We start from the raw sequence: 22,425 nt of genomic DNA, 5'->3' as shown, positions 1-22,425 counted from the left end.
AAACTCATATTAGTTAAATAAAATCAAATTCCAAGCCCTTATTAGTTAAATAAAATCAAACTCCAAGTCCTTATTAGTTAAATAAAATCAAACTCCAAGCCCTTACTAATTAAATACTTTTCTCAAAGTAGAAAATCCAAATCCTCCTTTCCTTTGTCCCATGCTTATGCATTGTTTTTCTCCTCTTTTCTTCCCTTTTGTTTTCTCTTCTACTCACTTTTCAAGGACTTCGGCTTTTCCTTTTTCAAATATATAACATATTTAGGGAGAAAAGTCAGAAAGAAGGGATTTGCTAGCGTCACTAGTAAAAGGCATTTTGTGGATGGACTGCTGCATGTGAGAGCAGCCACGTAGTGAGTGAAGACAAAATCTGCTGAAAAGTGAGCAGATTTTCACACTCACTTTTCAACAGATTTTGTCTTAATTCACGAGGCGGCTGCTCTCACATTCAATAGTCCGTCCGCGACTTTCGCGGTAGCAAATCCCTTCTTTCTGACTTTTCTCCCTAAATATGTTAAAAGAGGTGAAAGGGCTCCCCTATTGCCTGCACACCACCATCATGTTTGACTTTTCAGCCCTTATTAATGCATGATAGTGATGTGTAGCCAATAGGAGAGCCCATTCATCTCTTTTTTGCAAGGGCTCCCTCCAGTTTAGAATTCCTCATATATTTAGTAAGGCTTTTACATGGAGCAAATGGGAACTGAGCATAGTCAAACACGATGTAGGTGACAAAAACCATAGACTAAGTGCCTCTTTGGATGCCACCAAATTAAAATTTGTCCTTATTTGAAAATAAAGTTATTTTACTTTGGAAAATGATATTTTTAATATCCCCCCCCCCCAATTGTCTGCATTTCCACACCCTTTTATTTATATTTTTCAGGTTTTATTCTCAGAAAAAAGTAAAAGAGGGTGGAGAGACAAATAAAAGGGGTGAAAATGGGGGAAAATGGATGAAAATATAATTTCCATTTTAATTTAATCTCAGTTTTAAATTAGAAATTAAGATGAAACCATTAGCTTGGGAATGATATTTCCCCCCCACCTGACGGATAAAAACGTTATTAGTTAAGTTTTAAACGCAAAGAAAAACATTAAAGGGGGTGAATTTATCCTGGGGGGGATATCATTTCCCCCATTAGCCATATATCATTTCTAAAACCATTGAAGTAAGTATTTAATGATAGTCATTTCAAAAGATGATGAAAACAAAAACCGACATGCCACGAACACGTAACATCAAATGAGGATGAAAACATATGACGTTTAACCGAGTTTTGCTATGGACTATGGTCAATCATCGGCGCATTAATTTTGTGATACAACAAGCGGAATTTTCTATGTAAAAAAGGGAAATGATATTAGCACAACCAAGTTTTGATATTTGAACTAATTCATCTTGTCTATTATTATTATTATTTCAAGAGCTGTCAAAGGTCATTCCGGTTCCCATGAGGCCCTCGCAAGCCAATTCAAAAGAAAAGACAAGGTGGGTTTGTGCAATTATTAAAACATGGTTGTGCCGATATCATAGTCTGTTTAAAACTTTTAGAGCAAAAAAATCTTCGAGGAAAACATTTTAAACTCTTTAAACTCTATTTTTTTGCCAATATGATAGTCTGTCAATGGATCCACTTCGAATTGGATCCACTTATGTCTTGGTCACGATCCATTCTGGTCCCTTATATGTCGAATCCTTTACGATGTGCATTTTGATTTTGAGTCCGGGCCAACATCCATTTTATATCGGACCGTCCATTTCAGTGTTCTAGGTCCTACTCACATTGTACACAATTAGAACTTAGGGTTGAGTAGGAAAGAGAACAGGGAAGAAACTTGTGAGAGAGGAGAAGCATCATCCTAAGGAAAAGCCGGAAAATGAAGGCCATGTTTGACTATGATTTTATTAGTTGATCATGTGGTGGGAGAGGGATAAGGAAAGTGGGTGAGGACATGAGAGAATGAATGAGGAAAAGGTGCGTAGTGGCTGAAAATATGAAAAAAAGAACTCTTCTGAGTAGGGTTGTAGAGCCATTATTCGCAAAGAGTCATTTAACCTCAAAACCATTTGCATATCAGATTATATGCAAACGGAACGGTGGGGAGAGTTAAAGGTATCCAAAAAGGCTCTATGACTACTAAATTTCAACCGAGTGGTATCTAGAATCGGTCGAGTTCTGAGTTAATGTCAAGCTTTAAGTTTTTACTTTTCCTATACAAGGTCACAATCAAGTGATCTTGTGTTCTGCAAGTCATTTTCTCGTATCTACATTTTCCACATGGAAAAAATATTCTGGTTGAAGCGTCCAATGCCTCTACAGAATGCCGAAACCACGTGAAACAAAAAATCATAAATTAATATATACATGAGAGAACATTTTTTTGGTGCGCTTAAGTTGTTATAACGCCTCCCATTCGTTTAAATGTTTGGGTCCTGCTGGGTCCCGCTAAAGCGCACCAATGGGAGGCGTTATAACAACTTAAGCGCACCTTTTATACCTATAAATGTAAAAATCTTAGTCAAAAACAGATTTTTGTTAGATGGCAAGCTGTACTTTCAGTTTTTTATTTGAAAATTGAATACATAATGATATTAACTCTATTTCAGATTTCTTAACTATACAAAGACACCAATTTTTCATAATAATTTAGTAGTGCTCATTCCAATGAGTTGACCCGGACAAGTTCACTCATCATAAAGAAAAAGCTGTAAGTCAGTTTGATCGACATAGAATTCATTATTCTATTAAATCAAGAGTGTGTGAGTAGAACTTGTTTCTACCTTTCATATTACTATTAAATCTTCTGATGAAATGTAGAAACTCAGAATAGATTCCATTCAGATGTTCCATAGAGTTTACTTTGAAAAAAGGAAAAAGAAAAAAGCATGTTTCAACCCGTTTTTACATGTAATACGCATGGGCTTTGGATGTTTTACTTTTTTTTATGATTGGTAGAAACTCTGAAAGACATTTATATGACCATGAAAAATAAATTTGGTTAATTATGAGTTGGAGTTGGAACAAACTTGAGAGACCTTCCTATGTGGGAGTGTGGCATCCGTACTCCATTGTCTTGATATTGGCACTCGTTTTTTTTTTAAATTTTAAACTTGTCTGAGTAGTTGTTGATAGACTTTATAAGAATTTTAAAAGCTAATATGAAAAATATAAAATAAAGAAGGGAATACCAGCATCAGAACAAGGGAGTGGCAATATCATATGCCTTTTTGGTAAACTTCTCATATAAGGATTCTATACTTGTGCCCATCACTAGATATTAGTCTACAAAATGTGAATCAAATAAATGGAGGTTTTTTTTTTTTTTTTTTTTTTGAATGGTTATAAATAAATGGAGGTTATTATTCTGTGAATGATTGGATATAGTTTAATTAGGTGGTCACTATCAAGTGACAGGGAAAAAATCTTCTCGTTGAAGAGTCTAATGCTTTTGTGGATCGCCGGCGTTCCAATAAATATGAAAAAAAAATATCATAAATCAATATAAATATAGGGAAAGGGAAATGATTTCGGCACTCCATTGTTTTGATAAGATGCGTGCAGCATCGCATCTTGTCGTGTATTATTTAAAGGGCTTATAAGAGCTTTTTGAGAATCGTAAAATTCCTGTGACAACCCTAAATGCTAGACGATAAGATGCTTCACGCATCATCCCTGTGACAACCCTTTAAATGCTAGATGATAAGATGTTCGCGCATCTTATCAAAACATTGGAGTCTTGATATGATTTCCCCGTGTGTGCGGGTGGGGGTGGGGGGGGGGGGGGGGGGGGGCGCAGGGGCTAGGCAATTTTACAGAGAGCCTTTTCGCGGCTCTCTTTTTCAGGAGAGAACAGCCACCTGGGATGAATTAAATGAATAAGACAAACTGCTACGAGGCGGTTATTCTCCTATGAAAAAGTGAGCTGTGAGACAGCTTTCTGTGAAATTGCACAGCAAGTCCCAATTCAGCTGTGATGTGGCTCCTCTCTCTTGAAAAGGAGGGGCCGCAAAATGGCTTTATGCGAGACTGCCTGGGCAATAGTTTTTCATAATAATTAGACAGTGCCCATTCAAATGAGTTGACTGAGACATGTTCAGTAATAAAAAAGAAGAAAATTGGGAAGTCAGCTTGATTCAACATAGAATTCATTATTCTGTTAAATCAAGAGTGTGAACAGAACTTTTTTCTACCTTTCCCATTCCTGTTAATTCATTAGATGATATCTAGAAGCTTATAATGGATTCATTTCAGATGTTTTAAAGTCCTTCCCATGTGGGAGGGTGGCATCCATACTCATTGTCTTGATATCAGCACTCCTCTATATTTAAACTTAGTCTGATTACCTGATAATAGATTTTATTGGAATTGTTACAGCTAATAAGAAATAAGAAAAATGTAAAATAAAGAAGAGAATACCAGCATCAAAACAAGGGAGTGGTGACATCATTTACCTTTTCTAAACTTCTAACATAAGGATTATATACTAGTGCTCATCATTAGAGATCAGTCTGCCAAATGGTAATCAAACAAATACAGAACTACAAGAAATGAAGTATAGGAGACCCCAAACTCAATATGTATCATAACAATATCACCTTATATCTATCATTTATCAGATGATGTGTTCAAACTTTTTTGAGGCGGACAGTGTACGCAGTGTACGATGCATGCATTTCTTGATACATTCCACATGAAAATCAGTGACATTAGAAAGATATATCTCATATTAGATGAGGCTTTAAACATTTCCTTAGAGAGGTTGAGCTCTGAGAATTTCTCTTGATCTCGGTGTTAATTGACTCAATTCCAACATAGAGCCTTTTCGCGGCTCTCTTTTATAGGAGAGAACAGTCACTTGGGATGAATTAAATGAATAAGACAAACTACTACGAGGTGGTTATTCTCTTATGAAAAAGTGAGCTGTGAGACGGCTTTCTGTGAAATTGCACAGCAAGTCCCAATTCAGCTGTGATGTGGCTCCTCTCTCTTGAAAAGGAGGGGCCGCAAAATGGCTTTATGTGAAATTGCCTGGGCATTAGTTTTTCATAATAATTAGACAGTACCAAAACTGGAGAATCCCCATCTAGTTTATATAGTTCCATGAACATAAGAGGAACACTGTGTTTGATTGCTACTTCAGAGAACACAAGCAGCTTTTTAGGATTGCACTTTCTGTGAGACTGTGAAATATGAGAGTGATCAAGCTGACAAGTCCAATTTTTTTATGCAGCGGTTGTACTAGCACCATCTAGATCATGCTGTTTCATTAGCATAAGAAGCACATCTAGTTAGAAACTCACATACCAAAGGAACCCATTTAGATTTTGAGCTTATTTTCAGTAGATTCTGAGAGCTGCTCCTAAATTTATGTGAGAACTCAGTCACAAGATGATTGCCAAACACTTCTAGAGTATGCTCCTTCATGAGGAGAAGATCTGCATTAAAGTAGAATAGGATTTCGTCTATAGAATACAAGCAATTCTCCAGACTCTACATTTAGCAAGACTTGGCATCAGACAGCGATCCGGGTGACAACTCAATGACACAGTGGTTGCACTTTTAGTCTTTCACCGTCTAAATTATATTGTTTCATGAGCATAAAGCACATGTCAAGGTGGGTTTGTATTTCGCCTTATCACCTCGGTCATTGGGCTGTTCATTAATATAATCATCGTTCGAAAAAAGCACACTCTCAAGGCGACTGTCACTTAAAAATCACAACCAGCTCATCGGGACTCCAGTTTTAGATTATTTTTTAAGCTCTGAAAGCTTCTCATGATCTTAAGTGCCAAGTCGGCCAAAAAGACATTGTACTAGCACCACCTAGATTACATCATTCCATCAAGGCAGGTTGTTGCTTCACATTGCATTATAAGCAGCTCTTTTTTCCAATACTTCTAGTGACATTTTCAGCTCTATGACCTTCTCTTGATCTCAATGCCTCCTATTGTAGTTTCCAATTTCAGGTGCTGGACTGGGTTCCTAGACAAATTCCGGGTTAAAAAAAAAAAGCGCTTCTCTTGATCTAAATGCCAACTAACCATTCATTGACTGTACTAGCACCATCAATGTTATATTGTTCCACTAGAATTGGGATACACTCCCAAGGTATATTCTCACTCAGCTAACTAATACACAGAGCTTGATGAGCCCTAAGAATTTCTCTTGATATATGTCTAAATTTAAGTACAGTGGCTATACTAGCACTACTTCACTCAACTACCTAATACACAGCTTGATAGTCTGGTTCCAGTGAGATTTTGAGCCCTACTAACTTCTCTTGATCTATGTCCCAATTTAAATACAGTGGCTATTGTCACGGGCTCGTTTTGTTCCTATTCACTTGGCTATTGGCAAGGGTGCAAGGTGCCACCACAAGCCAATGCCTATGCCATTGAGTTAGGGGTGTGACACTATACTAGCACTATTTAGTATATGTTGTTTCATAACATTAGAAGGCCTGCACCAGCAACATTTTACATTGTACTGCCCAGAGAGTTCAGGTTACAAGTACAATCATCACCTAAGGCCACAAGAGAGTTTTCATCCATTAACAATGGAAAACTTCACCCATTGAAGTTATATCCTCTTTTTGAGGGTGAATGAATTGTGATGGGATTATTTAATCACCTTCATTAGCAGTATTTTGGTTCAGTAGGGTGTATTGCTCTACAAATAAGATGTAGGGGTCCATGTTAATATCCTAATGAGGACTATTACTGAATAAATCCACTTTTGCAGCATTTAGTTCCAAAGTCATGATTATTCATGTCTACTTGAACTTTGAAGGAAAATTTAGAATCCTGGTGAGCACTGGGCTATGTTTTGCTTACATATAGAGGGTCCATTTTTTTTAATATTTAGTGAGAATTTTTACTGTCGCGAGATCAAAGTGACCAAAAAATATGAAAAATACACAGCCATCACGGAGCAATCTTGTTAGCCAGACCACACTGGATATGAAAAACAACAAAGATGACAGAAGCTAATACAATATTTTATTTCATCTCGGAGTTTATTTCACATTTTCACTGTAATTTTATGGTGTTTGACAAGAATGTGTTCATTTATCGGAAAGTAATCATGATGTATGCTGGCAGTCTACTTCAAAATGGAACTGAACAGCACCTCAGTTTGCCTTTTCAAACACTATTCCACTGTATTTCAATGTGTATCACTCCATTCTTCGAATTAATCAAATGGTATTTCTCATTGATACGTCCATTGTTCACAACATCCATAAGATTAATATCTATGTGACCTAACGATTCCTACAAATAAATAAAAAAATGTCAGATGAAAATCATATAAGATAACAAGAGATCAGAATGAGAAGAAATAAATGAACAATTTCCTGACCTTGAAATGAAAATTGAAGCCTTTTCTTTTGCTCATCACTTCTATATGGATCTTGTCATCCAATGGGGCCTCTTCTAGCATGAATTGGAACTCTTCGTTCCACCTTGGATCCCTGCTTTTCTTGATCACCTGGAGATAACACGATTACATAAAAGACAGGGGAAGTTGAGTCATCACATTGCAAGCACATTAGAGTACCTTCACAAGCATTTTTAGCATAGACTGACTCGATTTTGCAGCATGAATTACCTCTAAACATAAGATGTACAAACAAAATTTAATTTAGGGAAATGATATCTGCGCCAACGTGTTTCGATAAACAAGTGCTCCACTTGTTTGTCGTGTAGAATTTAAAGGGATTTCAGAGGATATTACGGTTCTCAAAAAGCTCTTTAAACCCTTTAAATACTACACGACAAACAAGTGGAGGGCATGTTTATCGAAACACTTGGCGTAGGAGTCAAACAAGGCAACCCTGAAAACCCCAACATGCTAACAAGTCCTAACACGTACATGGTAATAACAGATAACATATCATAACATAAATATTAGGTCATAAAAGCATATGCTATAGAAAAATCCTTCAAGATTAGATACAATAAAATTACTGTCGTAGTGAGATACATTGGACATTCATTTCCAATACAACAAGTTTTTAGATAAGGGGTTTAAATAAGTACAAATACAAAGAGCTTTGCTACTGAGCCTCACACACCATATGTATGGCACATGGCACATGTGGATGATGATGAGGTCACCTGGTGGGCCAACATTCATCTATTTACCATTGTACTAGAGGTAAGACCAAACACATGGTTGTGGGCCAAATCAACAACCCTGGTCACCATACTTATGTACCATGTGTTTTGGGGGCTAGGTCATCGGTGGCATGAAGTTTACAAGAGGACTCCCAATTTAACCAACATAATCTAAGAAAAAGATGAGCTTTATCTTTGTTAGCTTCCAATTAAGCATTGTTTAAAAGGGCATAATTTTTAGGAACTCAGGATACAAAACCCAAGTCCAAAAATTTGAGGAGAAAATATGGAATATTATAAGGAAAATTCAAACAGACATTGAGATGACCTGGTACTTGTTAGTCATAATGAGCTATGCAGAAACTAGAATAAGATGGCACAGAGAGAGAGAGAGAGAGAGAGAGAGAGAGAGAGAGAGAGAGAGAGTATGATAAAAGCAGTGAGTGTGAAATTGGATCAGTGATGGAAGTGAAGTCAGTGAAAAGTTAAAGTAGGGTTGGGTGAGCCCTGTCACGGAAAGTGCTTTTTGCGGGAAAAAAATAGCAACATTTCCAATTTGTGAATGTTTTAAGATATGAAATAGGCATCTTTTGAGAGATTCAGACTCTAATAATTCAAGAAATTTTAGAAAGTTAATTTAGAGCCAGTTTGACGGCTTCCAAAAGTTTACAACGGGAGAAAAGGAAATAATTAATTGACTTTTAATTTATTTTGGTCTTTTTTAAGGTAGAGGATTTGGGCTGTTTAGGTTGATCTAAGGACTGAATTTGATCATAAACCAACAGTTCGGATTAAACTAGTGTGCGTGACGGACTTTTTGACTACAGGTGCAAGATCTGTCTTAAGAGGCATAATCAGTAATGTGACCCAGCCTTCCCTTCAATTATATTTTCATGTTTTTTGTTCATCTATTTATGGATTTTAGCGAGCATAATTCTGAAATTTTGTTTAGTTTTTCCAATCATAAAATAAGATCAATTTAGCTCCTATTACCTGTAACAATCTTAAGACAAATATATGTGTTGATCCAATGATAATTTTCAATCAAAACCACACTGTGCAAATGATTATTTACAAGATATCACCTTAGTTCTCTTTTTTTCTCCCCTGAAAAGGATCAATGCGTAAGGATTGGTGTGATGCCTTCCCTCAACATCTTCTGCACCTTGGACAACGACCAAAAGCAATCCTCCTTTCGAGGCTATGTTTCCAAGCACCCTTTTGGAACCACTGCCATTTTCATCTCCATCTAAAGATCCACTGAACCTGTCATTGTCTTCTTTAAAAGGATCAAACGTCAGCTCCACCATAATTTTTCCTCTTTTGATTTTGTTATGAGGATCATTAGGGTTCATATTCTTTAGCAAGTCAAGTGTGAATGTCTTGGTCTCGTGTGGAGCAAGCAAACTAAGTGGAACTACTTGCATTCCCAACTTGTCATGTGTCCCGACCTGTGTAATTGCATGAAATACAACCCATGAGTTACAAGAAAAAGCTATGCGAACACTAAAGAACATAAAGATTAAAATCATTAAAACTGAAACGAAAGTAATTTCTAATACTTTGGTGACCGGATCTAAACAAATGTAACAAGGTCAATAAATAAAAAAATTACATTTTGAGCTGCCTAACTTTTGGGAGGCAATACCAGCACCTTATTGAAATATATATACTCTTGTGTGCATATTAGGGGGTCTGATACCCTGGCTAAGGAAGGGGTAGATATCACTCCGACGCGCATCCTCCTACCGGAAGGTAGGATTTCTCTGTGATTGGGTCATCGTGCCCTATATTTTCTCTTGTTCTCTGTGGGACATCTTGTCCCCAGTTCTATCTTGGAATAAAATTATCGTTACCTTTCAAAAAAAAAAAAAGAAAAAAAAAAAGTGAGAGACTCAGATACTGATTTGTTCCCGGAGACTAGCAAGCCCACTTCACTCATGGCATGTTTGTGGTGATCAAGTTTGTTTAGCTTATGGGACATAGCCAGGTAATTGGGACTTAGGACAACAGGGCCATGATGAGTGAATGATCCTAAGCATACAACCGGACATGCAAATGGCAATGGTCAACATCAACAAGAAAACCCAAAAAGAAAACCTTTTTGGTCAAGGAATCAGGTCCACTAAATCAATTGTCATGGTCACCATAGACGTGCACACGTACAATGAAGGACACCACTGTTTCAAACGCGGATGCGGGCCAAACCACTGCAAAAGCAAATCCTACAAGAACTCGGCATCGCATGATCGAGTACTTGGTTGATGCGGTCATAACTCGGGTGTATTTCACACAAGACTACGATAAAGAAAAGTGCATGTAGACGAATGGAATGTAGCAGAACTAAAAAATAATAAGACAAGATAAATTAAATTTCTTCCCAATTGCAAGCTGAGTTATGTCCAACATACGCATCCAATATGTGTCTCACATTGATATTTTCAAAAAATGTAGTATCATTGTTGCATTCATGACCAAATAATGAAATATTTTATTTTCAAATATAAGTGAGATAAAATTCAAATATTTCCCAAAAAAGTCAAGCCAGTAGGATTCTGGTTGGATGGAACATATAAGAGTACAAAGAGCTAAACCTTATCCCAATCAAAGACATGTAGTTCAAGGACTTGAGACTGAGGATCTTTCACTATAAGCTTGAACTTCTCATTCCACTGTGGGTTCAGACTCTTCATCATAACCATTGTTTTCTTCGCTGGCAGTCTCTCCCCACTCAAGCTGAGTTTAACATATGGATCAGATTTTCCAAACAAATCCATCTTCCGGAGATTAAGAGCCTGGAGAACTTTCACATGTAATATGCCAACTGGCTTCTTCATAGCCCCACTATCAGAAAAAAGGACAAACTATGATTAAGGAGACATAACCAAAATTTCAAGCGGTAATTTCTCTAAGAGGTAAAACACAGAGAATAACCAATCAATAAAATCTCTATAGCCAATTGATAGCCAGAGCATAAATTCAATTTAGAAGCATAACTACCAAAAAAAGGATTATGGTTTTCACTGAGCCAATGTTCAATGACTCAGATGAGGCTTGGAAATTGGCCTTTCAATTTCCGAGTTTGAATTGCCTGAGCCAATTAGAAGCTTCCAAGTTTTTTCATAAAATTGGATTCCAACCAGGAGCTCAGAAACTGGTCAGACCAAGTATGTCTCCACCACATTCCAGTGAATAAAGTTTTATGAGCATCTTATTGATGAAATCCAATCATCACTAGTGATGTCAACAACAAAACCCAAGAAACATCACGTGAAAAATGTGTATGGCTCACCCAAATACTTTCACAGGAATTCTATTAAGGAAAAAAAGAAAGATTCCAATTCCTAGTTCCAGTAGATAATGATTTATAATTTAGAAATGCCTGGAGGAAAGTGTTAACAATTATATATTTTTTTAAAAGAACTACTAATCCTGAAGAACCTTGAGACTCTTTGTTACCTCATTATATCTACCAAGTGCTTACCTCAAAGCATCTAGAATAGGTATTTCAAGTACTTTTGGCCAGAGATAGAGGCTTGCAACTTGTTCTTTTATAATTTCCTATAAGGAAGAAACAACAGAAAATTCATTAGTTCAGCAGGGCAAAAAATAACATGGTTTATGATATGAGCTTGCGTTTAGTATGTTTGTAATACAAGAAACCGCACAAATATACAAAAAATAAATAAAAAATGATCCATTTTGACAAACTAATATAAAACACCCACTAAAGTAAAAAAATAAATAAATATGAAGATGATAGTGGAGGCAATGAACCGAATAAAATAGCCCCATGAAGCGGAAGCACATCAAGATGGCTTTTATAAACATCAAGGCCATGGGCCAAGTTAAATTAGCAACTCAAAGAACTTCAGATTATGGTAACATAAATATGAATATTGGAGATATTTCTTTGAAGGAATAATATAACAAGAGTATGTATGAAATGGAGTGAATGGCGCATTGAAATACATGTAAAAGTAATTTTAGAGAAATTTTAGTTTGAAACCTGAATGAATGGATATAGGACAGGGATGGCCATGATATCTCCTCCAAGGAATTTAAGTCCAAAGTCTACATGAGGCTGCAAAAATTTACAAAATATCATTACAGAGAGAACAAGAAAATGATGATTTTCACACATCAGTCGGGTATTCACAAAAGAGTGTATTTTAGTTACCTTCTCCATCAAAGATATGGTCACGTTTGCAAAGCATGGAAATGTTGGCACAAGAGGTTTCAGAGTAACACGTGGTGCCATGAATATTTGTAAATCTAATAGCTGAAAAGCATGCATAACCTCTTAAGTAAAAGGTACTCGTATTGCAGCCAAAAAAATGTTCCATTAGTTTCTAGTTATAATTTGAGTGCTTGCTCACCTGAACCCTGACTTGTAGGTTGAAAAACTTCACCGCTATGCTTATATTAGGATTACCAGCCCATCTAACTGCAGGTTCAATAACTAATTCTTTCTCTTGAGTCTCATAGATGGTAACACCTACCAGAGATGAAAAGAAAATATGCAATCAGCATTTCCCTATTGGTAATTAAATTAGCAAAATTGAGTATATTTTAAACTAGAAACTTCACGGAGAAGCTAAAACTTTTACTAAGTGAAAACACAAAACAGGGATGTTCACAACAAATTATGCCTCGGAAGATTACACATGAAAAATTAAGATCGAATTTCCTCCTGCAAAAAGAGGTTTTATCAAAATGGTGTGGACGTCGACATACAGATCCAATGAAAAAATACGGGATTGTATAAAGAATTCACCCAATTATTCATCAAGAGATTCCCTAAATAAAACGAGCCCAAAATTAAATATTTGTCAATGTAGATATTCTCTCACAAACTACTTTTTGTAAAAGACTCCTCTAGGGAGAGGAAACCCTTTGAATTGTAGAGAATCTTAACAAATTTTGACTCTCCTTTTATACCTCCCGGTAGGGGTCCTCTGAGAATTGTCAAAACATCTGACACTTACTTTCTAAAAGAGTCCTCTCAAAGAAGGAACTCTTTTGAGTCAAAGAATATTAGCAACTTTGGCTCTTCTTTTGTAAAAGATTCCTCTCCCACCCTCCCTCTCAGACGAGGAACTCTTTTGTGTCATAGAGAATCCTGATTCATGTAAGAAATCTCGGAAACCAGTCTCCATGGAGGGCATGTTTGGCTACATGACTACAATGAATTTTTTACGTGGAGAATTACCTTACCCAATGGTGAGGGAGGGTGGGAGAGGGATAGACACGTGAGGACTGAGTGAGGAGAGGGTAAGAAACGGGTTACAAATAGGAATACGTAATTAGGATTACAAATAGCTAATTAGGGCTACAAATAGGAATATATCAAGGGTTTCTAGCAATGTTTCAAATTTCAGTTTCAGTTCAGTTTCAATCAGCACGGAAATAGAACTTTTCGGTTTGGTTAGAAATTTTGGTGGAAACCCTGTAAAATCACAGAAACATATTTAAATGATAGAATTTATAGATGAAACTTTAGGAAATGCTAGAATAAGCACAAATAGACACTTAGAAACCATCAAATAAGTAAGACAACCGTCCGTAATGGTTTAAAAACATCTAACACCGAGTGACATGCACTCACACATATCTGATAATTTAGTACATACCAAATTTTACATGAATTCATATATGCATCACATTTCACATGCAATTCATATAAATATAATTATGTAATGCATACCGATATAGTATAGTACTATTACATGGTTTATGCATTTCAGTCGTTTCTGTTTCGGTTGCGGTGAGGATTGAAACAGAAACATTTCTATCGTTTCATATTGGTTTCGATGAAAATTTAAAACTATGGTGTCTAGTAGCAGTAGGGATGAAGACTAGAAATAGAGTTTATAAATTGGGATAGAAGACAATTAGGGTTTCAAGGATTAGGACTAGGATTTCAAATAGGCCTAAGAATAGGGTTTGGAATTAGGTTCTCTTGGAGATTGTGAATTCATAATATGGAGAAGATATAATGATGGATCTAGGGCTTCAAAATTTCATGGATGTGGGATTAGAATTTCGAAATTTGATGTGAGAGAATCAGGACTATGAATTAAAACAAGGTCCAAGATGAAATGACTCTGATGGCAAATGATACAATCAAAAGACAACATAATGGTGAATTAGGGTTTCAAATAGATAAACCTCTTGAATCTTGTTCAAGATCAACCATGCTTCGATACCATATTGAACTTTTAATAATCCATCGGCAAGCACTTTGAATGGAAGAAGATGAGTGGAAAAGAAGAGAGAAGAAGCATAGGAAAAGAAAGAAAGAGAAGAGAATGTGTGGGAGGTGTGGAGATTCTAACTCCAAGCCCACGACCACTTGTATATATAAATGTAAAGTTCACTAATTATATAAAATGTCATTAAAAAGCCAATTAATAATAGCTTACATCCAACTAATGTAAATAAACATAAAGTTAAGTGATAGAGTTACATGAAAACATAAATATAAATTAGCCTAAACTAACTCAAATCTTAGCAACCATCATTTAGATGGAAAAAAATATTGAAATGATTGTAATTAAATATGAAAAAATACAATCTCAAATGAGACTAGTTAATTTTCCGTTATATCACAGCATAATAAAACCCACATATTATTAGAGTTAAGTGGTTTTATTAAGCTAGTCATCATGTAAGGGCATTTCAATAATTACTTATGAGGGTATTTTGGTTTTTTTTTATGATTGTTTTGCTAGTCTAATCATTCTATAACTCAAAAGGGAACAATAGTTCTTTTGTGTAATTTATAGTAGCAACCTACCAGACATTGTAATCACTAATATTAAATCTGATTGCAGAGCTTGTGCTTCATTCCCGGAATTTACTGTGCATTTACTAAAGTGAGTAGCCCCTGATGATATCTACAGGATCCTAATACTTGATCCTTGCCATATCAGATACTTTATCCATACCAAGGTAGCATAGGTACTTCACATTATGTACATACTTTTATTTTGACTGAAGAAAACAAATAATAGAAAGAAACTACTGAAAAGTACACCAGAGAGCAGAAATTTCATGCCAACAAGCAAAACTCACCATGAATGGAAGGGGGGAGAGACCCAAGAGTCAGATTGTCAAATGCAATATCTTCTATATAAAACTTCCCAATGTACTGATTAAATATTGGTTTTGCCATGCTTCTTACTGTACTACATATTGCCTGTAGTTAGAAAGCAAAACAAAGAATGAGATTAGAATGCATAACAACCTAAATGGGGATGCCGCATCACACCCAATAAAACAGTCAATCCAGAATAATCAGCTCATTTTCACAAAACAAAATATCTTAAAATTAAAAGCACCTTATCCAAGAAAGGCCACATGTGATGAATAAACTTGTTCAACCAGTCAACCTGCAAAAAAATAAAATGAAAATAATGCTAATTACTTAAAGGGAAAAAAAAGATAAAATACAAGTAAAAATAAAGGCATGGGCAATGGAGCTTAGTTAACTGAATAAATTTCTTCCCAAATTTAACACTCATCTACTAAAAAGTCTAGAAACTCTTCATTTAAAAAAAAAAGGTCTAAAAGCTGTCATATATGCTTTGACTACTTCTATCTAATATCGTTTAGGAATAATTTTTTTTACATCCCATGTATTATGCATAGTAATTTTAGTGTATGATAAAACATATTAATCTTCAGAAAAAGATCCCAGTCATTGTATTTGATTCAACTCTTCTGATTCTGTACATATATACTAGTCTACAAGATATTAGTTGGGGATCCGACTGATCGAGACAAGGATAACATACAGGATTTCATGTGTCATGGGAGTTGCAGGGAGTTTCACAACACCCATCGATAGTCCATTTGGCTTCTTGCAATGGATATTTCAAGACCAACCCAGGTTTAACTGATTCATTCTTCAAGATGTTCTTTCCATATCTCGATTGAATATTTATCATCTTCATACCTCACCCTTCTCTCAAAAGAATTGTCTTTAACTTCTAATATCAGAATATGAGAAAAAGCAATGGCTACTGAAAGTAACAAGCCATTGTACCTGGGTCAGTTGCATCTTGAAAGCGCAAGGTGAGTTATGGAGTTTTCAGCAATAGAATTTGACTTTTCATTTTTGGATGAGAGAAACTAGCAAAGATTTCTCATTTAGAGACTTACCACGCATGGTATTCAGAAGCCTCTTACTTCTTCGACCCCATTGCAAAGGACTCACTCAAACAACTTTGCTGGCTTCAGTCAGGGTAACCCCAATCCTTGCATGGTTTAGGAGAGTCTTGCAAGATTCTACAAGGTAAATTCTACTCCCCTTTTGGTATCTCTGCTGAGGGAACTCTTTCAAAATGCCATGAAAGAAAACATCGACGATGGTGCTTAGATGCCCTCAAGTTGCAAGAGCAAAAAGATTGATGAGGGAACACCAACAGAGTAGTTTGATGGGCTACCAAGGAGAAAAAAGTTCAAGATTAATGAGGGAACTCCAAGTCGCCAACAAAGTAGTTTGTTGAGCTACCAAGGAGAAGAAAGTTCCTTGGAGAATCACTCCACTAAAAAGATATGGGATCTGCTTGTGACCAGGTGAGGAATTTGGTAGAGATCTGGAGATTCAATATCTAACAATGTTCGATTGTAGTTTGGCTAACCAGATAAACCAATCAACATATTTTACATAGATCCCTTACTTAGGGACAACAGAGCTCATCATTCTACTTTTATTAAAAGAAGTATTCAAAGCATTAGAAAACAGAAAAAAGGCCTCCTAGTGAAGAATGGCAGAACTGTGTAAGTCCATGGACACATATCAGTAAACCCAATCAGCTATACCAAATGTGCATTTTCAAGGGAGGACCAAACATATTGAAAGTGACTGCCTCCTGAAAAATGACGAATATGATTGTTAATACATGTCCGAGAGGACCAAAATATTCACAACGGCTCTCAGGAAGTGCAAAGGTATATATATTTCTATCCAACTGGAAAAGCATGGTTTTTACTGTCTAAAAATGCATGGCACTGATTCTCTAAAATATTTGATATTAACATGTAGGATTACATTTAATCCTTCATTGTTGTTGCATATATTTAGCATAATTGGTCATTCCCACTCCAAAATTTGATGTAAAATTCCTGTTATAACACCTGTTCCAGTTCATTACCTTCTGGAATCCAAAATGATCATATCAAATACAAGAAGGTGTGTAAGAAAAAATTGAATATTCACCCTATCATAGTTCGGATTTTTCACCCATAGAGGAACCTCAGATAGAAGAGCGTGCAAAGCCTTTGAATCTAACTCATGAAGCGGCCTAACAATTGGGTCCTGCCAAGATTAACCCCAAAAGAAGTTTAAAGATACACCCAAAAAGAAATGTTTTCACATCATTTAATTCAAAGTCACACCTTAAAAATAAAATGCATATTATGCATATTATACATGCACGTATACACACATATCCACCCACACACACAAAGGAGAGAGAGAGGAAGATAGGGAGTGAAGATTAGAACGATAGAATTTCATATTATTACAGTATCATAAAAATCACACGTGGGTGCATGAACTTGATACCAAAGGTGATCAAAGAGCTCCCACTATAGGCAAAAATTACAAAGTACAGGATACCCAAGAAGGTCTACAACCAAGACATTATATGAACTATCCAACAGTTTCACTCAAAACACGAAAACCATACAATTTTCTCATGAATCAAAAGTACCTCTATTTTGCAATTCGATGGTGCTTCCCAACTCTCAATAAAAATATTCATAAAAACATTTAGATAGTCCTATTTTCTTCTAATAACTAATCACTTCTCATCTAAATCCATCAACTTACATTACATATATCACCAAACCTCTCTGTCTCTCTCTCATGGGACACAAACATGCTTTCATATAGAACTACAAATAAAAACCCATGCTATTTTTGTGCACCACATATATGGAGCCCCCCACACAAAAGTGTCCTCACAAGTACACTCTCCTTAATCCTCTTCTTCAACGGTGAGAAGTTCTAAATGTCACATTTACAATTAAAAAGAAAGAATGCCAATGTGTGTTAGTTGTTTATCATTAACTGGACTATGTGTCGAGTTGTTATTTACTCATTTAAACTAACAAGCAATATGTGATAATGGAAAATGTTTTAGAAAGCCGAAGCATGAGGGGCTGCTAAGGCTGATCATTGAGAAGGAAAAACCCAAGACCATTCATTCCTCATGGGCACTGCCATAATATAACAAATTCCATGGGCTATCAAGTACATTTAAATATCCAAATATTCAAATTAACTAGGAAGTAATATAAAGCTAATGCAGCATATTTGTAACAGGTTTCAAGTCGAGCACATGTCAGTGATCCCGCATGCATAACTGGCATCAAAAGAAAACTCAAGAAACCCAATCATGTAATATTTTATTAATTATAGAAAATCAGAAGCCACATGAGAAACATCAGCATCAGATTGAACTATGAACAAAGAAAAAGAAAAATTAAAAATCCATACTCCTTAAGGGGATGATTGCATACGCAAGACTACAGTTCCAGCCATGATTCACCAAGAACCAATCTAGCCATAAATACATTGGCTGAAAAGATGAAAAACAGGCCCTTGAATTGAGGAGTTAGAAATTCACCGATGAAGTGCTGGTTAAATATGTATGAAATATTTGGTAAAAAAATTAGTAGACAAGGTGCTTCCAAATATTATATTTGCAAAAGGTATCAACAGATCTTCTAATATATCAGTGTATAGAACAGCCATCAGACAGTCCAAATATCATTACACACATTTGGGGCCCACTTCATCAATCTGAACTGTCCCAGACTGGACCCTTCCTTGGACAGTTCATGGTCCAAAGTTAACGACCAGATGATCCTACGTCCTAACTATCCAACCAAGGGCCAGCAAATGGATATAAGAGGATAGATATACTCAACTCAACTCAACTAAGCCTTTGTTCGAAACTAGTTGGGGTCGGCTAAACTAGTTGCATCATATCTATCCTCTATCTTCATATAAGAGGAAAGATATGATGCAATTTATTTATTTATCATTCAAAAAAAAATGATGCAATTTATTTATTTTTATTTTTTTTGAAAGGAATACATGCAATGATCCGTAGTATACTCAACAACAAAGAAATCAAATAATATTGTTAAGATAATCAAACCATATTGGGTTTGAGACATGTCGAGTTTTAATTTTGACCCATGGAAAATCCAATTCGGGACAAACCACATTGGTGTTCTGCCAAGGAAGAGATCAGGTCCTTCTAAAGGCGAAAGGGAGAAAATAAAATTGGTGCAGAGGAGATTAGCTTTGTACCTCAAAATAGATTAATTTCTTCTTGATACTGGATTCATTTTGTTATCCCATGGATGTAATCAACTAGTCACTCCTTGTGATGGACCATGTAAAGCTTGCATATGTTGTTATTTTAATACAAAAATAGCCCTTGTTGGTATTTTACAAAGTTCTTTTGTTTAAAAAAAGAAGCCACTCTGGTTTGTAAAATGAGTTTGCTCACTTCCTTCACAGAAGCAAATAGTCCCATATTGGAAAGTGGAGAAAAGCTTCATGTGTTTATATAGCTTTTCACTTCTTTAGCTTTATGAATGAGAAGAGGAGAAAGGGGGCCTACGCTCGGCTGCGTGTTTGAGTCAAGGTTTTTCCTTCCCCTATATTTTAATTTTTGTTTCTGTCCGTTTAACTTCCCTTTACCTTCGCGCCGTTATTGTTTAGGTAAGCCGGCTTACTTGAACGTCGATTAACTGGGCGCCACCATTATTTTTACAAATAACTGCGCCATTCCTAAACGTTGTGACTGTTGGGATGCGACCTTTGGCATCTGTAACGTCTTTTGAACGGCTCTTTTTCTTCAAGGGCGTCTTTACTCCATTAAAGGGTGTATTGAACAGATATGTTTTGGTTTATAAAAGAGGATGTTCTCTGTGATTTTGACACACAATAACAGAACGAAAAACTACTGTTTTCTTCTTGTTTTTCTTGTCTTTTGTAAACAGAGATTTCTTCCTTCTTCTTTTATTTTACGTGTTTTGTTGGGCCACTAGAGTGTTTGGGTGGTTTGAACATCCTTGATCGTGCAGTTCTTGGAGATCGACGGTGCGTCGGGCTGTTGTATCCTGGGGGTAATTGCGGCCAGTAATCTGCTGCATCGGAATAAGATTCCGCAGAGGCTCAACTTCACCTTAAAGAGAGCGACATAGTCTGTGCCTCATCTCGCCGCATCGGAAAAGGTTTCACTAACATCGTTTGTTTGTTGTTTCTGTTTTTCAACAGAAGTCTGGTAAGCCGTATTATTCCCTAAATCCACACCAGTATACTTTTCTTGGTGTTCTTTTATTTGCGTATTTTGTGTAGTCTGCTTTGGTTTGTTTATTTTGTACACTATCTTATTGCAAAAAATCTTGACTGTTCTATTGATTGCTAGATGGGCTCTGGTAGTTGCAGGGTCTTTGCCATAATATGGTTACCCAATCTCCACTGACCCATTCCTCATAAACTAACGGATTTGGCATAGTGAATGAACAAAAATATGAATATAAAGTACAATACAAAAACCAAAAATACAAACATAAGAATCGAATGGAAAACATAACAAAACAATGATATCCATCATCTTCATAATATGGCAAACTCATTTCTAATTGCTTAATAATACCACAAAAGTCTACCATAATAAAGACCCATATCTGAACCTAGAAAGAAAGTCTACCATCATAAACACCAACCTAGAAAGAACTAGAAAGAGAAATATATGAGCAAAGAAATGTAATATTTATCGAAATATGTCTGATTAGTACATGCAAATATAAATAAGAGAACCTCATAGTCCCCTAGACATTCAAAAAATTTGTACACACAAAACATTGTCTATCTAAACTCAAATCATCTAACAAATCTGAGTACTAATCTAAAAACCCCATAAAGATAAAACCCACTTCAGAAATCACTAAAAAAACAGAAAAAAAATACAATATTCAAATAAAAGGAATGACCGAGAAGAACAAAACATTAAAAGTAAAATCCCAGAAAACACACAAACAGTTCAAAAAAAAAATACTAATAGATATTGATGAAACAAAGACCACTACATTAGAAAGAAAACAAAGATAGATAGAAATTACCTTTACATCATTAGGCTCGAAGTATATGAAGATGAAATAGCCGATCAAAATCCCAATAGGAATGCCAAATCCAAAACCAATGAAACCCAAAAAACTGCTCAGAAAACCCATTTTCACCAACCCAAATATGCATCGAATCGATACAGCGATCAAAAATCAAAGCAAAAAAACCCCCTCTGATAACCCAAGAAAAATTACATTTAAAGAAGGTGTCAACTGAATGAAATCTCCTAACAAAACCGCCAAAAACAGAGCCTCGCTTCATTCTATTTAAGTTCTCGAATATGCCCCTGAATTTTTGAAATTACGTAACTACCCTCACGTGACATTAGCATATGATCTTGACCATAGTTAGCAAAACGTGATCCACAGGCCACGGCAAAAATAATGGGAGGAGGAGGAAAATTCAAGTTTAATACGGCATTGGCTTGAAAAAATCAAGTAAAGCGCATATTTAATATTTGAAAATTTTTCATTTTGTCATTTAGTAGGGGTATATTTGGAAAGTTTGTAAAACACGCATTTAATACCCTTAAAGCGAGGTTTTGCTAACTATGATCTAGACTTCTCTTCTTGTGGGCCCATGTGGGGGTTCCCAAAGTTAGATGATCCCAACCCTATAGAGTTTTCCATAATATGCAGTTCTCTATAGATCGGAGGGTTGGGATCATCCTATAGAAATGATTTTTTTGGGCATAACCTATTTACGTTGTGGCCCATCACATGGACGGTTTGGATCATCCTATCCTATGATGTGGTCCGTACAGTACTTTTTGAAAAATACGGGACTATAAGGGCTTACACCATATAAAATCTTGTTATAATTTAATTTTTTTATTAAAAAGCTATGGGTAGGCTCTTATACAGGCTTTGCAACATTTAATTGTGATCATGTGATAAAGATTAATTAAATAAATACATTTATTGAATTGTTATTTTATTGTTGATTGAAATATTTTATAGTACATGCACATCGATGCTATTGTAATTTAAAAGGAAACAAATACGAGCTATGCACGTATATGGTTGAACAATCATAAAAAAAAAAAATTTACCTTGGGCCGTGCTGGGATTGCAAGAATTTTCTAGAAAAGTTTGGAGATGAAAAACATTTCTAAATTTTCCTACCTTTTTTTTTTTTTTTTTTA

General features: G+C 35.8%; 1 protein-coding gene across 1 annotated transcript; it reads right to left on the bottom strand.

Annotated features, from left to right (window-relative positions):
- Positions 1–6,981: 6,981 nt before the first annotated feature.
- On the bottom strand, positions 6,982–21,513 carry LOC143862180 (synaptotagmin-3-like). The gene is made up of 12 exons (XM_077373185.1): positions 21,278–21,513; positions 17,349–17,447; positions 15,466–15,516; positions 15,200–15,323; positions 12,502–12,620; positions 12,303–12,404; positions 12,132–12,206; positions 11,607–11,683; positions 10,717–10,966; positions 9,208–9,573; positions 7,365–7,493; positions 6,982–7,276 (listed from the first exon to the last, which is right to left on the bottom strand). Exons 1-12 carry the CDS (start codon positions 21,386–21,388, stop codon positions 7,148–7,150), a joined length of 1,632 nt encoding a protein of 543 aa, XP_077229300.1. The 5' UTR covers positions 21,389–21,513; the 3' UTR covers positions 6,982–7,147.
- Positions 21,514–22,425: the final 912 nt, after the last annotated feature.

The sequence above is a fragment of the Tasmannia lanceolata genome, unplaced genomic scaffold, assembly GCF_043159265.1.
Source record: "Tasmannia lanceolata isolate RefF3 unplaced genomic scaffold, GAP_Taslan_0.1 ptg000037l, whole genome shotgun sequence".
Classification (NCBI taxonomy): Eukaryota; Viridiplantae; Streptophyta; class Magnoliopsida; order Canellales; family Winteraceae; genus Tasmannia; species Tasmannia lanceolata.
Note: the sequence above shows the minus strand (reverse complement) of the source record. Positions and strands in the feature narration are given on the sequence as shown.

Bases quoted from the DNA above. Each gene is read 5' to 3' on its own strand.
- LOC143862180 (XM_077373185.1), bottom strand. From the start codon at position 21,388: ATGGGTTTTCTGAGCAGTTTTTTGGGTTTCATTGGTTTTGGATTTGGC. The intron at 17,448-21,277 runs GTAATTTCTATC...TAATCTTGGCAG, and splicing joins TCGAGCCTAATGATGTAAAG to GACCCAATTGTTAGGCCGCT. The intron at 15,324-15,465 runs GTGCTTTTAATT...TTCTAACTACAG, and splicing joins TGTGGCCTTTCTTGGATAAG to GCAATATGTAGTACAGTAAG.